This window comes from Eulemur rufifrons, chromosome 7 (genome assembly GCF_041146395.1).
Source record: "Eulemur rufifrons isolate Redbay chromosome 7, OSU_ERuf_1, whole genome shotgun sequence".
Lineage (NCBI taxonomy): Eukaryota > Metazoa > Chordata > Mammalia > Primates > Lemuridae > Eulemur > Eulemur rufifrons.
In genome coordinates this window covers 278,592,482-278,610,005 of record NC_090989.1, presented here as the reverse complement: position 1 = coordinate 278,610,005, position 17,524 = coordinate 278,592,482, and the positions used below count along the sequence as shown (strand labels likewise).

The window sequence follows — 17,524 nt, the reverse complement described above, 5'->3', positions numbered from 1 at the left end:
GGGATCTCACCGTCAGGGGACGTACTGCTCTCTCCTGGTGGCCGTTTATGGCACCAGACGCAGTGAGGCTGAGAGACTGGAGCTTTGCAGGCTACCAGTTGTGGGTTCAAGTCTTGTCACTTTCCACCTGTGTGACAACCACTACCCTCACCAACCTCACTTCCTCCCCAAGTCAGATGTGTTCTCAGAGACCTTGAACGCTGACTGCACTGTGGCTGAGGGCAGCGACCCCCTCCGGGTAAAGCTAGGGGCCACAGAGCCATCTAAATCAGGAGGTGAGCGGGGCTTTGTCGCAGCTGGGGAGGCAGGCCATGCTGGCCTGGAACTGGGACGGTGGAGCAGAGCCCGAGGAGTGTGCTGTGGGAGCCTGTGCGTGGAGAACCGGCCGCTGCCGCTCTGGAAAGCACTGGCTGGACAACTGAGGCAGTCAGGGCCAGGGGATCCCACGATCCACTTGATCACGTAACCCCTGGCGCACACTCCCTCAGTGACTGCCAGTGCTTTCTCAGGAAGGCCTGTACTCCTTCGCTGCCGCACATTCGAGCAGGGAGCCAGTTTGGAGAGAGAAAGAAGGTGCTGCCCGGAGAGGGGACTGGGAGCCTCAGGGAGAGAAAGATGAGAGAGCTTTGCGTTTCTCCTTCCAGCGCGCTCCTCGCAGGTTTCCCTGAGACAACCCTTGTAAGATAGTCCTTTTTCTCCAAGCAAGCGAGAGTGGGTTTCAGGTTTTTTGCCTAACATGAAGTCCTCCCAACATACCTTTTCAGACTTAGATTCCATTGCTCCTGCAAATCCTTTATGCAGTGAGATGGGGTTGCCTGCTTTCCCCTCAGCCTCATCCTGCTTCTTCTCTTTTCTGTCTCCCTGCCTCCCCCTTTCCCCCATGTGTTCTGCGGTCTCTGAACCCAATCTCCAAATGCCCCTGCGCCTCCCTGCCCTGAGCACCCACTGCAGTGTCTCTGCCTTCCTGAGGGCACCGCTCCCCGTGTTACTTACGTTCTAATTACCTCCTAGCTGAGCTCTGGGCGCCCATGCTTCCTCCATGTCTGTCTGTTGCAGCAACTGTTTGCTAAATGAACGTATGTGACTTTAATAAACTGAGCAATATTCATTGGAAAACACATTTAATTTCAAAGTAAACAAAGATGTTTGTACATTAAAGTGTTTAATTAGTGAAACAATTATTATCAATGTAACAAGCTGAAAAATACAGCAACTTGATACAAGACTGAGGTAACAAAATACTTCACCAAAAATCTAAAGAATCCCACAAAGGGCTGATGTTCAGTGGTTATTGCGGGTGAGACAATTCACAAGAATTAGAGAAAGTCCTTACACAACTGCATGCAGGGGTCTGCTGGAAAAAAAGACAGCCCAGGAGAGTGCAACAGATTTAACAACAAACGAATTAAAATGTAGAAACTGATTTTCAACTTACTTTGAAGAATACATAAGAAATTGAAAACTATTCTCTATGCAACATTTTGAAAGCTAAGTGGAAAACCATGCATTTTGGCACGAGATTTATTAAAGTTTATACCATACTAATAAATTAATTACTATTATTTCATTACTGAATGGTCACAGTCATTCAGAAATGGATAAAGAGATGAATGGTTATAAAACAAACAGATGATCTATTGTGTTGCTGCTGTAAGCAGGAGTTTCGAGGCTGCCCGTGGGGTACACAAGCCTGTGCAGCACAGGGCTGCAAGGTGGTCTAAAGTCCATGGTGCAAGTTCTCAACACCCAAGAAAAGGCAGCTCTCACTCATATTGTGTTTTCACTGTGAACGTTCTGACCCAACTCTCCACCTTCGGAGTCCTCAGCATACGCAGCCAACCAGCCTCTAGAACAGCAACTCCAGCTAGTCCTCACTGCAACTGAACTTGCAGATCAAGAGGCTATTCAGTCCGTCGAGACTTCTGAAACACTTCTGGAGGAATCCATGCACAGGATTTGTACTCAGGGCTAGGAGAGAGGCGGGATCTTGCCCAAGATGTGCACACTGGGGATTATTTGTTCATTTGTGGTCAGCTCCATGAGGGCAGAGATGGAATCTGTTTTGTTCTCAGCCATTTATGACCCAGGTTGAGCCTGGCACATTGGAAGCACTTGCTAGCGATGTCAATGAATAAATGAGTGAATGGGTGGCTTTATGCAGAGAATCTGTTATTTCAAAAAGTCTCTTGTAGTTTTTTCTTCTGTAAATATGAAATCACTCGACATGTCAATATGATGTACAGCTGATTTAAGTTATTTATGGGGTCACAAAAAAGAAGGCTGTGTTTTTGGCAATGTTCTCCTGGTGGTTACAAGCGTCAGCAATGTGGGTGAAGAACTCTGGGCCCCGCCCAAAGAATACAGCAGATGTTCCTTGCAAATGTCTTCCCATTTTCACGGACCGTTTCCATCTGTAAAAGGGCATCCTAAAAGATACATCTCTTGGGAGGTGGGGGTAAGATGATGAAAGAAATACTGGCCATCTTGGTAAGAAAAAAATGCTTTACAAATTCATTTGGCAAGAGAAAGTGGGTTCTTTCCCAAACAGAATCCCTTAAAGCATCGACTTCCTCAGGTTTCACAGTCTGACAGGGTGCTGAATGACTTCTAGTCAGGGCAGGGAAGGAGCCGCACTCTCTCACTGGGCGTGCTCAGATCACTCTTTCTACTGTTCTCCACCAAATCAGTCCTCCATGAAGTATTTCAGTTGCCAGAATGCACTTGACTGACCTTGAGTTATAAATCATGTTCAACTGAGAGGGGCAAAACTTATTCCCAGGAAGACGTGAGAGAGTTGCTTTTGGAACATCATAATGTTACCAGCCACCTACTTCAAGTTTGTAGACAGCTTTCTACAAATTTATCCGGGGTTCCATGATGTGTTTGCATTTAAAAAAAAATACAGCATATGCATGCAGGACATAATACCTTCAATGGCTTCACAAACATCTGTGCAGTATGGACAGTCAAGGAGAAGAGAACAGATACGCTTCCCTCCAGGGTGAGAATCCACACGTGGACTCTCAGTTTGTGCCCGGCTCCCTCGGTCCCAGGCGTGCAGGCCACCTCATCTGTGGCTTGAGGGACAAACCAATACTGGGAAGACAGTGAGCACTTAACTCACACACTTGGCCCCAAGTCCCTGCTTAGAGAGCTGAGTATCTTCCAGCACCATCACTAGGACTCTTCCGGTGTGTTCAGGGCTCTTAAAGTTCTACTAGGCTTCTGCCAACAAAGTCTAAAGAGAATCTTCAAGAGTCCAAGCTAAGAATGTTCCTGGGAGGGGACGTGGGATCAGACTCAATTAGTGAGAAGACTAAACACTTTGAAGAGAAGTGTGATTGTGCCATTTCAAATTAGGCTCAGAAGAAAACATTTGTGAAAGATAAGAAAAATGTATAATGGGCAGAAAATTATCTGATTTAGTGGTGCCTGAAATTCTAGGGTTTTGGACTGGCATCTATAATATTTCATGTGTGAAAAATGAGGACATTTTGAAGAGTGAAGAAATCCAAGGAAAATAAGTAGCTGATGTTCCAATCTTTCACTTTCATCCAAACTTAAGATTTTTTAACGGTTAGCAAGTAGAACTAGATTCACTGTAGGTTAGAGTGTTAACACTGCATGGTTCTTGGTGTTTGGCATATTTGGCGTTGTCATCAGCCTCTAGATGCTGATTTGAATAGTCATTGGTAGAATTAGGTGCACACATCCAGGGTGGGTGTGCAAAGCACCTATTGTCAAGGTTTGACGGCATCAACTTTATTATTTGGAGTTTCTCCTGGCATGAAAATATTCTAGTCTTTGTTCAAAAGGAAGATTAGTTACTGAGCACAGTAAGGCTCAACCACAAAATGAAACCCTATGACAACTACTTTCCTTACCAATTCATTCAAATTTTCAGAGAAGTTGCTACTGTTTGATCAAAGTACAGTGGTAGGTCTTTGGTCATTTTTAAATTGACCTATTACAGTTTAATGGCTGAGATGCTGTTTGGAAGCATCTAGCCCAGAAACCCTCAGGGTAGTGTGATGCCTGATTAGCGTGAGCTCTGAAATCATTAGCAACAAGAACCCAGAAATTCAGTCTCTTTCAGAAAACTGTTTAAGGGTGTCCTTCTCAGAATTAGGATATCCAAATTAAAGAGGGGTTGGGGGAGAAGGTATTGTGATATAGAGTAATTCATTATTTTGAATGAAAATGTACTTGTGCAAAATAAAAGTCACTTTAAGATGTGACAAAAGGTGACAGATAAAGGACCTTGTTTGTGTGAAGAGCTCCTAACTGAACGCAGAGGTCCGACTCTTCGCTCCCCATGGCTTTGCTCTCTTGTCACATGGTCATCAACAATCGTGCCCTTGGACTTGGATAATGGAGAACTTGCTGGTGACTGCATTTGGGGGCAAGACTGGAGGAGCTTAAGGCCTCAGTGTCACTCAGCTCCCCATTGTGATCAGGAACCTCAGTGGGTGCCCCCCTGGCAGTGGAGGCAAAGGGGTGAGATGATGGGAGCAAAGGCTTTGCCCCGCAGGGAGAGGTTGGTGCCAAGTGGCTTCTGCACAGCTGATCACCGGGAGGACGGCGGCCTCTGATGCTGCTTCCAAGGGGAGCTGGGAGGAAATGTCACAACTGCCCATTCTGGTGTGGTAGGAGCAGGTGAGAAGAGAAGGGCCCCAGGCCCTGCCAGGAGACGGGATGGGAGGAAGCAAGCAGGCCAGGGCTTAGTCGGGTCCTATCTCAGAAGGGCTGACAGCAACAAGGCCTGGAAGGGACCCGGGGGCCCAGGGAGCAGGCCTTCCAGATGAATAGCACCCGTAGGAACAGAAAACAAGACACAATTTAAGGCATTGTTTGTTTACAGTAAAAGAATGCAAGGGACCCTTAACACAGGAGGGATCTGGGCTCTCACTCTCACCTTCCTCGGTGGACAAGGCTATAACCTAAGGTTAAAGCAGGGCCTCAAAGCGAATGAAGTGTGTGATGTCGCAAGTCTTGTGCCAAAATGCATGTTTCTCAAAGAGTTCACACTCACTCGCACGCACACGCAGAGGATGCTTCGGGGTTGTACAAAATCTGAGGCAGCCCTGTGGGCGAGCAACCCCGTGCACTTGGGGTGTAAAACGCCTGTTCCACAGCCTGTTCTTTCTCTCGGGCCCCTTTCGCAGGTTAACACTGTCCACTCTTTGTGCAGTAGAAAGCACGGAGAACCCAACATGGGCTGGATGCTTTCTAGTCGCAGAAGCAGCTGGTGGACAGATGGGGGCCCAGAGAGGGAGGGCGGGGTGTACAGTCTGGGGTCCAAACACCGCCCCAAGAGGTGGTGCTGCAGAATGAGTGCCATGAGAGTCGCTGGGGATTGACAGGTGGATCCCACACTGGTGGAGCCCTCTGGGACTGTGAGGCCACAGGCCGTGTCCCCTGAGTCCAGCTGTGAGTCTCCCGGCACCCTGGCCCACAGCCTGTGCCCAGGACTGCTCTTCTCCACCGGGCCCAGCCTGGGCTCTCAGAAGCCTCTGAAGTCACACCACGTCCTGCAGAGACTTACTCAAATGACATAAGGTTTGCAGGTACCTAGAAGAGAAAGCTCAGCCTCTTGTCAAAGTTCCGAACCCATGGAGAGGGGCAAGGGGTAGTCTCTAAGGGAAGGGACAGGCCTTTCCCAGTGAGTCTGTGAATGAGGTCAGGTAGGGAGAGGCCACCCTCTGTTAAGCCACCCCCATTAAGCCAGGCACCACTCTGCATACTTGACAGGCCTTGTGTCCCCGAGTGCTCACTTCAACCCCGTTAGGCAGGTACTAGAATCATCCTCAATATAAAGATGAGGAAACTGAGGCTTAGAGAGGTTAAATACACAGTGAGTAAGTGGCAAGGCAAAGACCCCAGCGTCCATGCTCTCAACTATTGTCCTCTGATCAAAATGAAACTCTGCTTGGGGTGGGGAGACAAGTGCTGCAGGAAGGGGGCCTATGTCTCTGGAGGGGGTACCAGCAGGAGAGGGGTGTGTCATTCGGGGATGACAGAAACTGGCATGTGGAAGCACAGGAGAAAGAGTAAGTCTGGGGACATCAGGAACCCCACAACCTTCCCATAGCTGTGCCCCAAGGACAAGGTCCTAGCCCGGGTCCCAGACCTCCTCCCCTAGCACTGCCATGGGGTCTCAGGAGATTTGATTAGAAGTAACCTCATCAAAAATAAACCCATCTTGGTGTCAGTTTGGTCAAAATGATGAATTAGGGAGAAACACATCTCTGTGCACCATTATAAGAATGGGCACAGCAGCACTGTTCACTCTCGTAAAAAGCAGAAATCATTCCTGGAATGACCAACAGAAGAACCGATAAAAACAAAATCAGTGCAAATAAATGAATGACTGCTACGTGTGTTGACACAGATGAATCCTAGGAATAGGTTGTAGGAGAAAAGCAAGACACAGAAGAAAATACATGGTTATGGTTCTATTTATAAAAGAGTTTTTTTTAAAAACAAAGTACCTCAGACAATACATGAAGGAATCAAACACGTGTTCTAAACTTATAAAGGAACGGCAAACACACAAATCAGGAGAGCGGCTGCAGGCAGGGTGGCGGAGGGAGGCAGGGGCAAGAGGAGGCCCACAGGGCGGGAGGCTCTGAGGCCCTGGGAGGCTCTGCTGGCAGCTGGCAGGTGGGTGTATATCCTGTTGGTTTCAATGCTGTTGTTTATATCTTATGTATGTGTTACAAATAAGGTTTGAGTGGATTCAGAGTTAGTAAAAACAATTTTAAGAAATGTAATTCCACAACATGGAAACCAGTCTTAGCCGCTGAGGCTTCCCAGGGGAGCAGAAGCGTTTCTGCAGCGCCCTTCCTTGCCCCTCCTGGCATGCCATGGCATAGACAGGCTAGGGTTGATTTACATAATCCCCTAATGGTGGATGTTTAGGTTGCTGCCAACTTTTTATTATTACATATAGCAGAGTGGGAATATTTGGTTGAAAGTAAATTAGAAATAAAAAGGAAAAAAATGCAGAAAAAAATCCCATCCACTAGGTCTGAAAATTAGACAAAAATCCTCAAAAGTTGCAAAACCTTGCCAGGGTACACCACATTTGCCAACACATGAAATATGATCCATTAGTCCTTCTGCCAGATTGGTTTGACCCAGTCCCCTGCTGCCTGCTGTGGACCAGCTGCCACCCTCTGGCTGCTTCTCTAGGGAGGGACAATGGCTTTTGTACAGGGCTCCCACTGCTGCTCCCTGCTGGGGTCACCACAGTGCCAAGGCTACGGCCCTGCCTCTTTCTCCACCCCACATCCAGGTGGCCCCCTGCAGGGCTGTCAGCTTCTGTTGGACCTGGAGCTGCTCTGGCCTCCTGTGTGCAGGTCAAGAGTCAAGAGGCCACCTGTGTGTGGCAGGTGAGCTTCAGTGTGCTGTGCTCTTGGAGAGCGGCACTCAGAGCTAAGGAGGAACCCCCGACCCACACAGCAGACCAGGGGAGGGGGCCAGGGCGCGCTTCCTCTTGTGATGTGATCACAGCCGCAGCCTTGTTCAAGCCTCAACACCTCATTCCCTTTGGGTCACCCCGACGAAGTCTTCCCATCAAGGAGACGGGCAATTACATTTGTTGAATATACAAAATATGTGTAAGCGTTCTAGAAACTACAGCATTATAGTTTCTTGTGTATCATTTTAGAGACTTTACACGCATATAGAACCAGGCGTCTGACACCTATGCATAGCATTGGAATACAACTGCGACCATCCTTCCGGCGCTTCCCCTCTGCGCCTCTCAGGTGCTCTCACTGCCTCTGACTTTCTAATAAATGTTGAGTGCTGCACAGTGCAGATCTCCAGAGGGTCCCGGAAGTTTCTGGAGTTTTCTTTCTTTCAGGAACAATGCTGCAGTGAACATTCTTAAACACACATCTTTGAGTGCATGTGTGAGCACATCCCTAGGACAAACTCCTAGCAGTCAGACATGCGAGTCAAGGGACTCAACTGCAACTTATTCTGAACCTCCTCATCCTACATCGTACCTCAAATTTATCTTTGTACCGATCTTGTCCTATTGTTTTAGTTTGTCAGGCACTTTCTGCTAATTCTGGTTTCTAGCTTCTTAACACCTATCATTTCGCTCGGCTTCTTGTGCATGTCCTCATCTCCATTATAGACGAAAATCCTGAACAGGACCCGGCTGAGCACAGAGCCCTAGAACATGCCACTAGAGACCTTCCTCTGGTTTACAAGAACCGCCCTGAGGGACCAAGAAGTCCATGACTGTGCTGTGACTGGTACAAGGAAGTCGCTGTCCTCCAGGATCCAAATGCCTGGTGGGGACTTGCCTTTGCTGAGGTCCCTCCAGATCTGCAATGGGCTGGCTTATCATCTCCTCGCGGTCTGCACCCATGCTTCCTCCTTGAAGCTGCCACCGTCTACTCCAGACAGGCTGAGGACACGGGTCCAGCCTCCCCTGACAGTTCCTGCCTCTGGCTGATCCCTGGGGAGCACTCACACAGATACTTAGGGATGGGAGCACCAATGCTCCTGACCCCAGGGAGCAGGAAGCTTCCGCCAGCCCCCTTCCAGTGCCTTGCGCTCAGGGCAGGGACACCCAGGGACGTGGAGGCAGCAGAGCTCAAGGCAACAAGTACAGACTCTAGAGTAAGGTGGGCCTGAGTTAGAGCCCAGCTCCACCTCTTACTGACTGTGGGACCCTTTCTTAGCCTCAGGATCCTCAGTATAAAATAGAAACAGTGAAGGAATCTACCCCACAGGAATGCGGGGAGAATTTAGCCAATTCCCACATGTGGAGCATTTCACACACTGCCTGGCGAGGGCGGGTGGGGGAGCCCAGAGGGGGCGCACACCTGTACAAATCCCATGTAGGAGCTGGAGGCCCCTTCATCAGCAGCCTTGCCTGGCACGTGGCTGGCCCTTGGCAAGTTAGCTATTATTATTCCTGTGGGCTGTGGGGCAGGGAGGCCCTTTAGTCAGTTTGGAGTGTTCCCATGAAATCACCTCTTGGGGGGATGATCTAAGTAGAGCCTGGTCCTGGGGTGACATCACACCTGCCACCTAACTGCCCCCCAGTGGCTGTTTCTGTGGCATTTCCTGCAGTGAGAGACACAGGAACCAGACCCAAGTTCTAGTCTGGAGCTGGGTTAGTTCTAAGCTGAGCAAGGGAGTGCCCTGTCTCAAAGGGGAGTGCTGATCAAAAGAGGGTCCCTGGGAGCACAGCTTATGGGCTCTGAGGGAAGAAGGGAGCCCTGTTTCCTAAGGAGTCCCGAGGGTGGGAGAGGATATTTCAGTGACAAGCAGGATTTAGGTGACTTTACCTGAGGCCTGTTGCTTTTACATGCATCGTCCAAATGCTTGTGCCACAGTATTGCATGGAATCGGGAACCAGTCTGAAACTTGTAAACGTTGCCTGATGGGTAGAGAAACTGTTGGTTAAGAAGAGGGTCACGTGGGAAAGTCCCAGCCCATGACTGTGGCATGAGGAGAAACATGAACATGGGCAACTTCATTAAGGTGGGTCAGCCCCAGGGGAGAAGGCAGCTCCCGCGCTCCCTCCGGCTGTCCCTCTGGACTGGGGCACTTAACCATTTTTTGGGCCGTGGTGCCTTTGGCTGTCTGGTGAAGCCCGTGGACCCCTTCTTAGAATAATGTTTTTAAATGCATAACATAAAATACAAAGGAAATCAATAATACTGAAATACCGTCATCAAACTACTAAAAAAAAAAGAGTGGTGTAATTCTATAGGTGCTTCTATACAAAACCACTAAAAATAAGACCTAGTGGCAGGTCTGATACTGAACTATAATTTTAAACAGATGAACATAAATGATATTTTGAGATATCTGCAATAATATGTGATACGGAAATAGCTGTGATTTTCCTTGGAGATAAAATTACAGGTGTTGCTAACATTTTTGTTAGTGGATGTCTATATTCATCATTGAGGGAGTTAGAAGTCACCGAAAACAAAGACCCCCTGAATTCCATCCACGGAGCCTGGCCATCCTTTGTCTCACATTCCCTCTGGGCTAAGGCCCATGAGTGGCCTGTGGGCCCATGGCCATGAGGGCTTTCAGTCCAGCTTGTGCACATGTGGCCTTTACTTCCTACAGAAACCACTGCTAATCCAGTCCAGACTGTCAAACGGTAACCAACTGAAGACACGCTGCCACGTGTGTGCCACTCAGCCACACAGCAGAGAACTCAGCAATCTACCTTGTCCTCATTCCCTGGGCTGCTTGAGGCTCCTGTATCCCTTTGTTTCTTTGCTTCTCAGCTGAGAACATTAGAGCCTGACGCTCAAGGTGTGGTCTCTTAACCAGCACCAGCACCTGTATCACCTGGGAGTTAGAGATGCAGAATCTTGGTCTCCACCCCAGATCTACTGAATCCAAATCTGAATTCTAACAGGACCCCCAGATGATCTGAATGGACCTGAACCCTGCAGTAGAACATTCCTGTTAAGGTGTGAAGATGCTCTGAGACTTTACAGCCTCCCAGTTTCCCTGGAATCCAAGACTCAGGCAGTCTGGGGTTTTTGTCGTGTGACATGGGTTACTTAGACTAGCTGTGGTCTCTTCTGAATATCAGTGAAGACAAGGCTCCCAGACAGGGTGGCACCCAGCATCTTCTCCCCAGCATGATCATGGGGGACAGGAGGGAACCAGGAGGAACTGGGAGACAGCTGGGGAAGGTAACGGAGCTTTTGAAAGTTGAAAGAGTTCTTCTCTGAGTTGGCCTTGGACCTGGACACTGCCAGAGTCTCATGGCACAGGCATGTCAGAGATCCCTGAAATCTCCCAGGACCCAAGACCCTTCCAGCCACACGGTCCTGCCTCATCCAGCACTGTCATTTATGCCAAGAGCCTGAGCTACAGCTCCAGGGGTGATAGGCCCCAGTGGCCACTGGTAAGGCCACAGAAAGCATTTCCGCAGCCACATGCTTCACACACTGCTCAACGGACACACCAGCCATGACCTACGCAGCTTTCGTGGACAAGGGAGGGGACCTGTGAATATCAGAACCTAAAGCAGTGGGAAAACAGCTGCTTCAAAAGCTCCTAATAACTTCAAAAGGCACATTTAGCAGGAGAGGAAACAGGGCAGAGAGCAGATTCAGGCACCTGGCTCCTGCCTGCTGCCTACCTTTGTCAGGGTTATTCAGCTGGAAGATGTCTGGGTGCTCGGGGTCGTCAGGCAGCTGCACCATCCAGCCCACGATGGAAACCTTTTTGCCAGGTGTGGATTTATACTGGAGGAGAGCAACAACACAGCCGGAGGCCCGGGCCCAGCCCTCCACTCCACAAGGGGAGCCGACTTGGGCCGGGTAAGCCTCCTTCCCACCCACCGCCTTTCCCACCCCCATCCTCCACAGGTCACAGAGGTCCCCCCAGCTAGACGAAGTCCCAGCATGAGAATCCTTTTGTGGGACTTACGTGTTTTCTATCTGTGCCCCGCAAGGACTTGGCTCCATAGTACAGGAGGGTGGATCCTGAGAGTATGACCCAGTACCTGGTCCATGAGGACAGCTGGAGGAAAGGGGGGTAGAGTGATGCCACCAGGAGTGGTGGGGCAGGGGCCCCTGGCTGCCTGGTTCCAGACCCAGCCTCCCTCATCAATGCCAGTGCAGGCCTCATCTCCTCCCTGGCTCTCCACCAACCCCTGTCAATGCCAACTCCACCTAGGACGGAGGAGGGGAACCTCTTCCCTCCTCTCTCTTGCCAGGGCACACTCACTGCGTGCAGGCACTCTACCACACATGTGACTTTCTTGCTGAGTCTTCCAGGAGTAGGCGCCATTGTGTCCTAATTTACAGATGTGGAAACTGAGGCCCTTGCCCACTCAGTGGCACGGCCAGGGCTGGAACTCAGACTGGCCAGTCTCTGGACCCAGGCCCTTCACTGCTGCCACGCTGCCGCTGGGCAGATGTGCACTGCGCTTACCGCGGGCTTCCGGCCTTCCTTGAGCAGGGTTTTCCTTCGCAGAGGCCCTTCCATGGTGGGCACTGCTGCTGCGCTCCCCAGAGTACAGATGCACGGGCCGGTGGGGCTGCGGGGACACCACCAGTCAGTCATCATCCTGGAGGGGCTGAGGTCAGGTCCCCTCTCACTCACTGGGGTCCACGGGTGCCCCACTGCTGAGTCTGTGACATTCCCACAGGCCAGAGGGCTCCACAGTGCTGGGGCAAGGCCCAGGAGGGGAGGGGTGAGCCACAGAAGAGCATAAAGGGCCAACACAGCTGAGACTTTTCACCCCCTTTGTGATTCTGGGGGTTGCAAAGCTCTAGGCTTGGTGACCAAGTTCCCCATGACCTAGGCCCTTCTCAGCACCCGCACCCTATCCTAAGGGACCCCTCTGCAGCGCTCCCTCCTGGCCACTCTCCAGGGCTGCCTCTGGGGGCTTCCTCTACCCTTGAAGCTCTGGCGGCCCCTTTCTCTTGTGTTGGCAGAGGCTGGAGGACAGCCCAGGGAGGGGCGGAGGCAGGGAGCAGCCTGCACACCACACTCTTTGCACCTTCCCCTCCCGGCTCTCCTCTCACCCTCTCCCTTGGGAATTCAGGCACTATCTATAGGTAAAGATATCCAAGCGCAAGGCCATCCCAGACCTCCCTCCTGAGCTCACCTCATCCACCCTCGCCTTCCTTCCGCCCAGGTGAACTGCACCAGCACCTACCAGCCGCTTGGGCCAGAAAACTGACGCCCCTACAACCTAATCGATCCCAAGGATGCACTGATCCCGGGTCTAAATGTGTCCGGCCATCCGTCTCAGCCGCCCCACTGCTCTACCCCTCGTGACCTTCCTTTGTACCACTGCCCCAGCCTCCCTGGGTCCACGCCCACCGGCGTCAAGCCACCACCCTGCCCTCCCCTCTGTCCACCCACAGCAAACCCCACCCATGTCTCCCCACTGGTTTTGAGGTCTGGGTCACCATCCTTACCCCTCATTCCTCACGGCACTGCCTGGCCTTCACTGCGGACTCACCTGCTCTTCCTGCCTCAGGGCCCAGAGCTGTCCCTTTGGCTGGGAGCATTCTCATGACTACTCCTCCCCTCCAGCCCCTTCTTCAGGGAGGCCTCCCCTGACCTCAGGACCAAGCCAGCTCCATGCTCCCTCTGTGGGACAGGCATCAGCCTTGTGGAGGCGGAGGCTGTGTCTGTCTCACTCCGCAGCCTCCAGCACAGTGCTTGGCACCCAACAAGCACCCTAAAGCTAAGTGTCGAATAAATGAACAAATGAATAAATGAATACCTGTAGACGCAGCTCCGGGTTCTAGGAGAATTCTGAACTGGAACCCGCCAGTTGGGCCCCAGCGTGGCATAGAGACGTCCCCTGCTTCAGAGGAAAAGGGTTGAATTTTAGCAACAGCCTGGAAAGACCAGACGCTCCCGAAGGAGACAAGAGCATCTCAGGCTGCGCGGCTGTTAGCACCTCCCGACTCTCCCCCTGGCCTCCTTGGTCCTGATGCAGGCACATCCGGGGCGTATCTGGAGCTGCCAGGTCAGTGAGCACAACACCCCTTAGTGCCTCTGTCCAGGAAAGTCCCCAAGTCTCCAGGTAATTGTTTCATTAACTTTTGTTGGATGTTCACCGTTTTTCCAGTGTCAGTGGGATGGCTAAAATCCAGGCACACCCACCTACCCTGGCGTGAGGCTGAGATGTTTAATAGAAAACACCGTACGGCCTGTAGAGTCCACGGTAAGTCCGCATGAAAAATGCACGCAGACAGAACTGTGGGCAGTCTTGCACGTCAGGCCTGGGGGGCATTCACCAGGATGCACTGAATTCCTGTTTGATACGTCCTCTCCACTAGCCAGTCCCTGCAAACTTGCTCTGTGACCTGCTGCAGCACCCGAGGGGCTGTGCTCCAGGCCCTCCCTGGGGCCGCCCACCCGGCTTTCCTCTCACCTGTGCTCCCAGCAGTGAGCCTTCCAGGGCAATGTGCAGCTCAGCCCCTTTGGGGGCAGGCACCACCTTTCTCCCTCCTTCCCCCTGGCCTGTCCCAGAAGACTCACTTCCTGTATCCACTTGATGAGCCAGCCTTCTCCCCGCCCCTGCAGCATGGGCTGTCCCTCAACTATAGCTTTCCCTGCCCACGGGCCAGACAAGGATCTTACCCACTCTATAAAGTTGGACAAGGTCCAGGCTTCCTTTCCAAATACTCCCTCTGCTCTCCACGACCAGTCCTAGGTCACTGCACATTGCCCTGGACACCAGCACCTGTGGGTGGCGTGGGGACGTCCCACTCACTGCAGCAGGTGCGGCAGCCCACCATTGAGCCCAGGGCCCTCCATCCTCCACCCAAGAAGCAGCTGTCTTGATGACCATCCTGGGTCCCGTCCAGGGACCTGAGTGCAGGGCTGGAGGGAATCATCTAGGACAGGTGCTGTGGGCCCCACACCTCCTGCCTGTCAGCACCTCGTCTTTAGGATGATGGCCACAGCATGTGCTCGGCCCCCAAGTCCTCTAACGTACTGGGTCTCACGATGGTCACAGGCCGACCCCCCCACCCGAGCTGTTGGCACAGACGAGAGGCCCTGGTATGTTCAACTCCCAGCCCGCTGGCGAGTTGCCGCCTCCCCTCTTCCATTCAGAAGGAGGGTTGGAATGCAGAGAGTGAACGTGACACCACACAGATCACCACGCATCTGTCTCAGTCACGGACCTCAGTGCTTCGCTGCTACTGGTGCCACTTGTCGTGCACCTCACAACGAGTGCACCGGCAGGACGGCCCCGCTCTGTGCTGAAGCAGGGCTGCTGGGGGCAGCCTCCTCCTCCCAGCCGTAACCAGGGATTTCTCCTGAGCAGGGTCTGACAGAGAACTTTTCTGCGCTGACATCCTCCGTGGCTTTGTCGGCTGCCCAGGGGGCATCTCCTCGTCCCGCTCTGAGCTCTGCCTGTTTGGAGTTGGCAGTGGAGCCTCCCCTGCCCAGAGCCGGATCCTCGGCTCCTTCTGCTCCACCTTTCTTCTTGTGGTCTTCTCCCTGTCGCCCCACAGTGGCTGTCCGCAGTCACCAGCAGTTCTTTAGACGGGGCGGGGCGGCCAGCACTGCTGCTTTCTTCCATCCTTCTCGCCCTGTCCGTGAGACAGCCCACGGCTGCGTATTTAACAGATATTTGGCAGAGCTGACATTTGTTTCAGGACAGCTTGGACCAGCATCTTCCAGCCAGTCTAGCCTTGTGGGCAGACTGTCCCCGAGCCCCTCCTGAGGGAGTGAGGAGATCTGCAGTGCCGTGGACGGCCGGGGTGCAGGGACGCCGGAGAGCAGGGTGCTGACCAGCGGACACGGAGTCACTGGGGGGTGAGTGCTCATGCGTCAGGCTGCGGTGCTCACTCTCTCCGAGAAGCTTGAGTAAGCACCGCTCTCCTCCCCACAACGAGGAAACTGAGGCTCAGTGAGGTGAAGCTATTTGACCAAAGCACGAGACTTGGAAGCCAGGACTTGAACTCAGGCCCGTCTGACTCTACAGCCCAGCTTCTCACCACCGTGAGGCGCAGCCTGTCAAGGCAGGTGTCGACGTGGAGGGGTCTACCATAGGGGAGCCCTACTGGGTCCACTGTGGGAGCCTCCCTGGCATTCCACTCTCAGAGGCACCTCTACTTGGTGCTCTCCGCTGGTAGCTCACCCTGCCTGGGCCTTGTCAGTGTCTCTGAGACCGAAGGGATCATGGCATTCTTAGGCCCGAGGATGTGGGGTGGGGCTTCCCCCGTGGAGTGTTCTCCTGGTGGTTTGGCTGCCTGGCACTTAGCAGCTGCCGCTCGTCGACTGCTCCCCATGTGCCAGCTAAGTGCTTTCGCACGGGAACCCGCCCAGCTCCGTGAGGGGCACTGCTCTCATACCCTGTTTTAGACGAGGAAACTGAGGCTCAAGGAGGCAAAGCCACTGTCCCACCCTGCTGGCCTGTCATTGAGACAGAGATGCAAGTGCTCAAAAATGGAGGTTCACTTTCCTGTGTGGGGTGAGGGCCTGTGCCAGTTTAGCTGCTCCAGGCTGCACAAGTCAGAGCCTTCTCTCCCTGGAGCTGGGGGGCAACATAAGACTCTTCCCTGGGACCAACCTGTAGGAGACTAGAGTCAGGGTGGTGGGGGCCAGTCTCCCCTCCCATGTGAGCCCCTCAGGGCTGGCAGAGGGTTGTGCTGGGCAGGGCAACTCTGGCTGCCTGGCAGGCTGGCATCAGTAGAGGAGCCAGGATCTCGGCCACTGGAACCAGATGATCTGAAAGTGTCTGGGAGTGTCCCTGATTTGAGATGATTTGTTATGCAAATGTTCAGGGCCAGAAAATGCAAATGAATGGGCAGTGGTACCTGATGAACCCCAGAAACCACGAGATTTCTCTCACTTGGGGTCTCCCCCTCCAGAACCACAGACACCTTTCCCAGCATCATTCTGAGAACACGTGGCTGAACAAAGTGTGTCCCAGGAAGGCCATCGGACTGTCCCCTCTCAGGGTTCTTGGGTGGAGAGGAGGGAGGAGGCTAAAGCAGGCAACTGAGGCCTGCCCTGACCAGGAGCTCATGGGAACTTCGGTCTGGGGAGCAGGCAGACTGGCAGCTGGGAAGAACACTTCAGTCCCACAGTGGGTGCAAGATGGTGATGAGGAGGATGAGGACAGGATGACGGGCGGTGGTGACAGGATGCAGGTGACGATGGGATGATGATGAAGGTGATGAAGGTAGTGACGACGACGATGGTGGTGGTAGCGATGAGACGATGGTGCCAGGCAATGTGCTAAGCAGAATTCACTCTGTGTCTCATTTAATCATACAACACTGTGAGGTGGGCACTATTACTATCCCTGCTTTACAGATAGAATCTGAGGCTTGGAGAGGTAGAGTCACTTGCCCAAGGTCACCACACTGGGAAGAGGAGGAGTGGGCAGTGCTGCTGAGCTAGAAGCAGCTAGAAGCAGGTACTGCTTGGGCCAACAGAGTCATGAGCATTCAAATGAGCCACGTGGGTCTGAAAGGCCACCTTCCCCTCCATCACTTTCTAGGTACATAATAGGTTGTAGCCATCTTGGGAGTTAGATTTCACAAATCCCTGAGTCCCTGTTGCTGGTCTAGAGGTTGGGGAGCAGAGAGGTCTTGGATAGTAATCAGTTGAGGCCTCAGTAATCTTGGTCTTAGCAAAAGTAGGGTTCCCCCACCCTTGTTCTTCTGTCTCAAGTACACAGAGCCCTGTGGCAGTGTACCTGTGTGAGGGTCCAAGTGACGCTGTTCATCAACAGTGTTTACCTCCCCAGCAAACCCTTGACAGGAAGCCAGTCCCACTAGGCCATGCTTTGTCCTGGCCACTTCCTGATGATTCACCCTCATCTGTAGGCAGGAGGCTGCCACCCTGAATTCTTCTGGACCCTGGGATATCCCTTCTAACAGTACTTTTGAAAGACCTTTGCTGTGAGCCACCCACCCTTCCCTGGGCGATATCTCTGGTTCACCCATTTGTACTGCATGTGCCCGTCCTGACAGCTGAGTAGACAGGACCGCACCAGTGACCCAAGCCAGGTTAACCAGATTTTCTCTCCTGG

At 52.4% G+C, this 17,524-nt stretch overlaps 1 protein-coding gene across 8 annotated transcripts in view; it reads right to left on the bottom strand.

The window, feature by feature from the left end:
- Positions 1–1,245: 1,245 nt before the first annotated feature.
- Positions 1,246–17,524, bottom strand: part of RALGPS1 (Ral GEF with PH domain and SH3 binding motif 1) — a 263,112-nt gene continuing 246,833 nt past the window's right edge. For 3 of the 8 annotated variants that reach the window (XM_069476801.1, XM_069476804.1, XM_069476802.1), the window contains 5 exons: positions 13,247–13,330; positions 11,941–12,046; positions 11,434–11,526; positions 11,144–11,249; positions 9,160–9,406 (listed from right to left, as the gene is read on the bottom strand). In XM_069476801.1, the coding sequence (XP_069332902.1) occupies positions 9,174–9,406; positions 11,144–11,249; positions 11,434–11,526; positions 11,941–12,046; positions 13,247–13,330 (622 nt within the window). In that variant the 3' untranslated portion in view covers positions 9,160–9,173. Of the gene's footprint in view, positions 5,572–7,046; positions 7,352–9,159; positions 9,407–11,143; positions 11,250–11,433; positions 11,527–11,940; positions 12,047–13,246; positions 13,331–17,524 lie in introns of those variants that run through there. The other 5 variants (XM_069476799.1, XM_069476805.1, XM_069476800.1 and 2 more) reach the window with 3 other exon arrangements.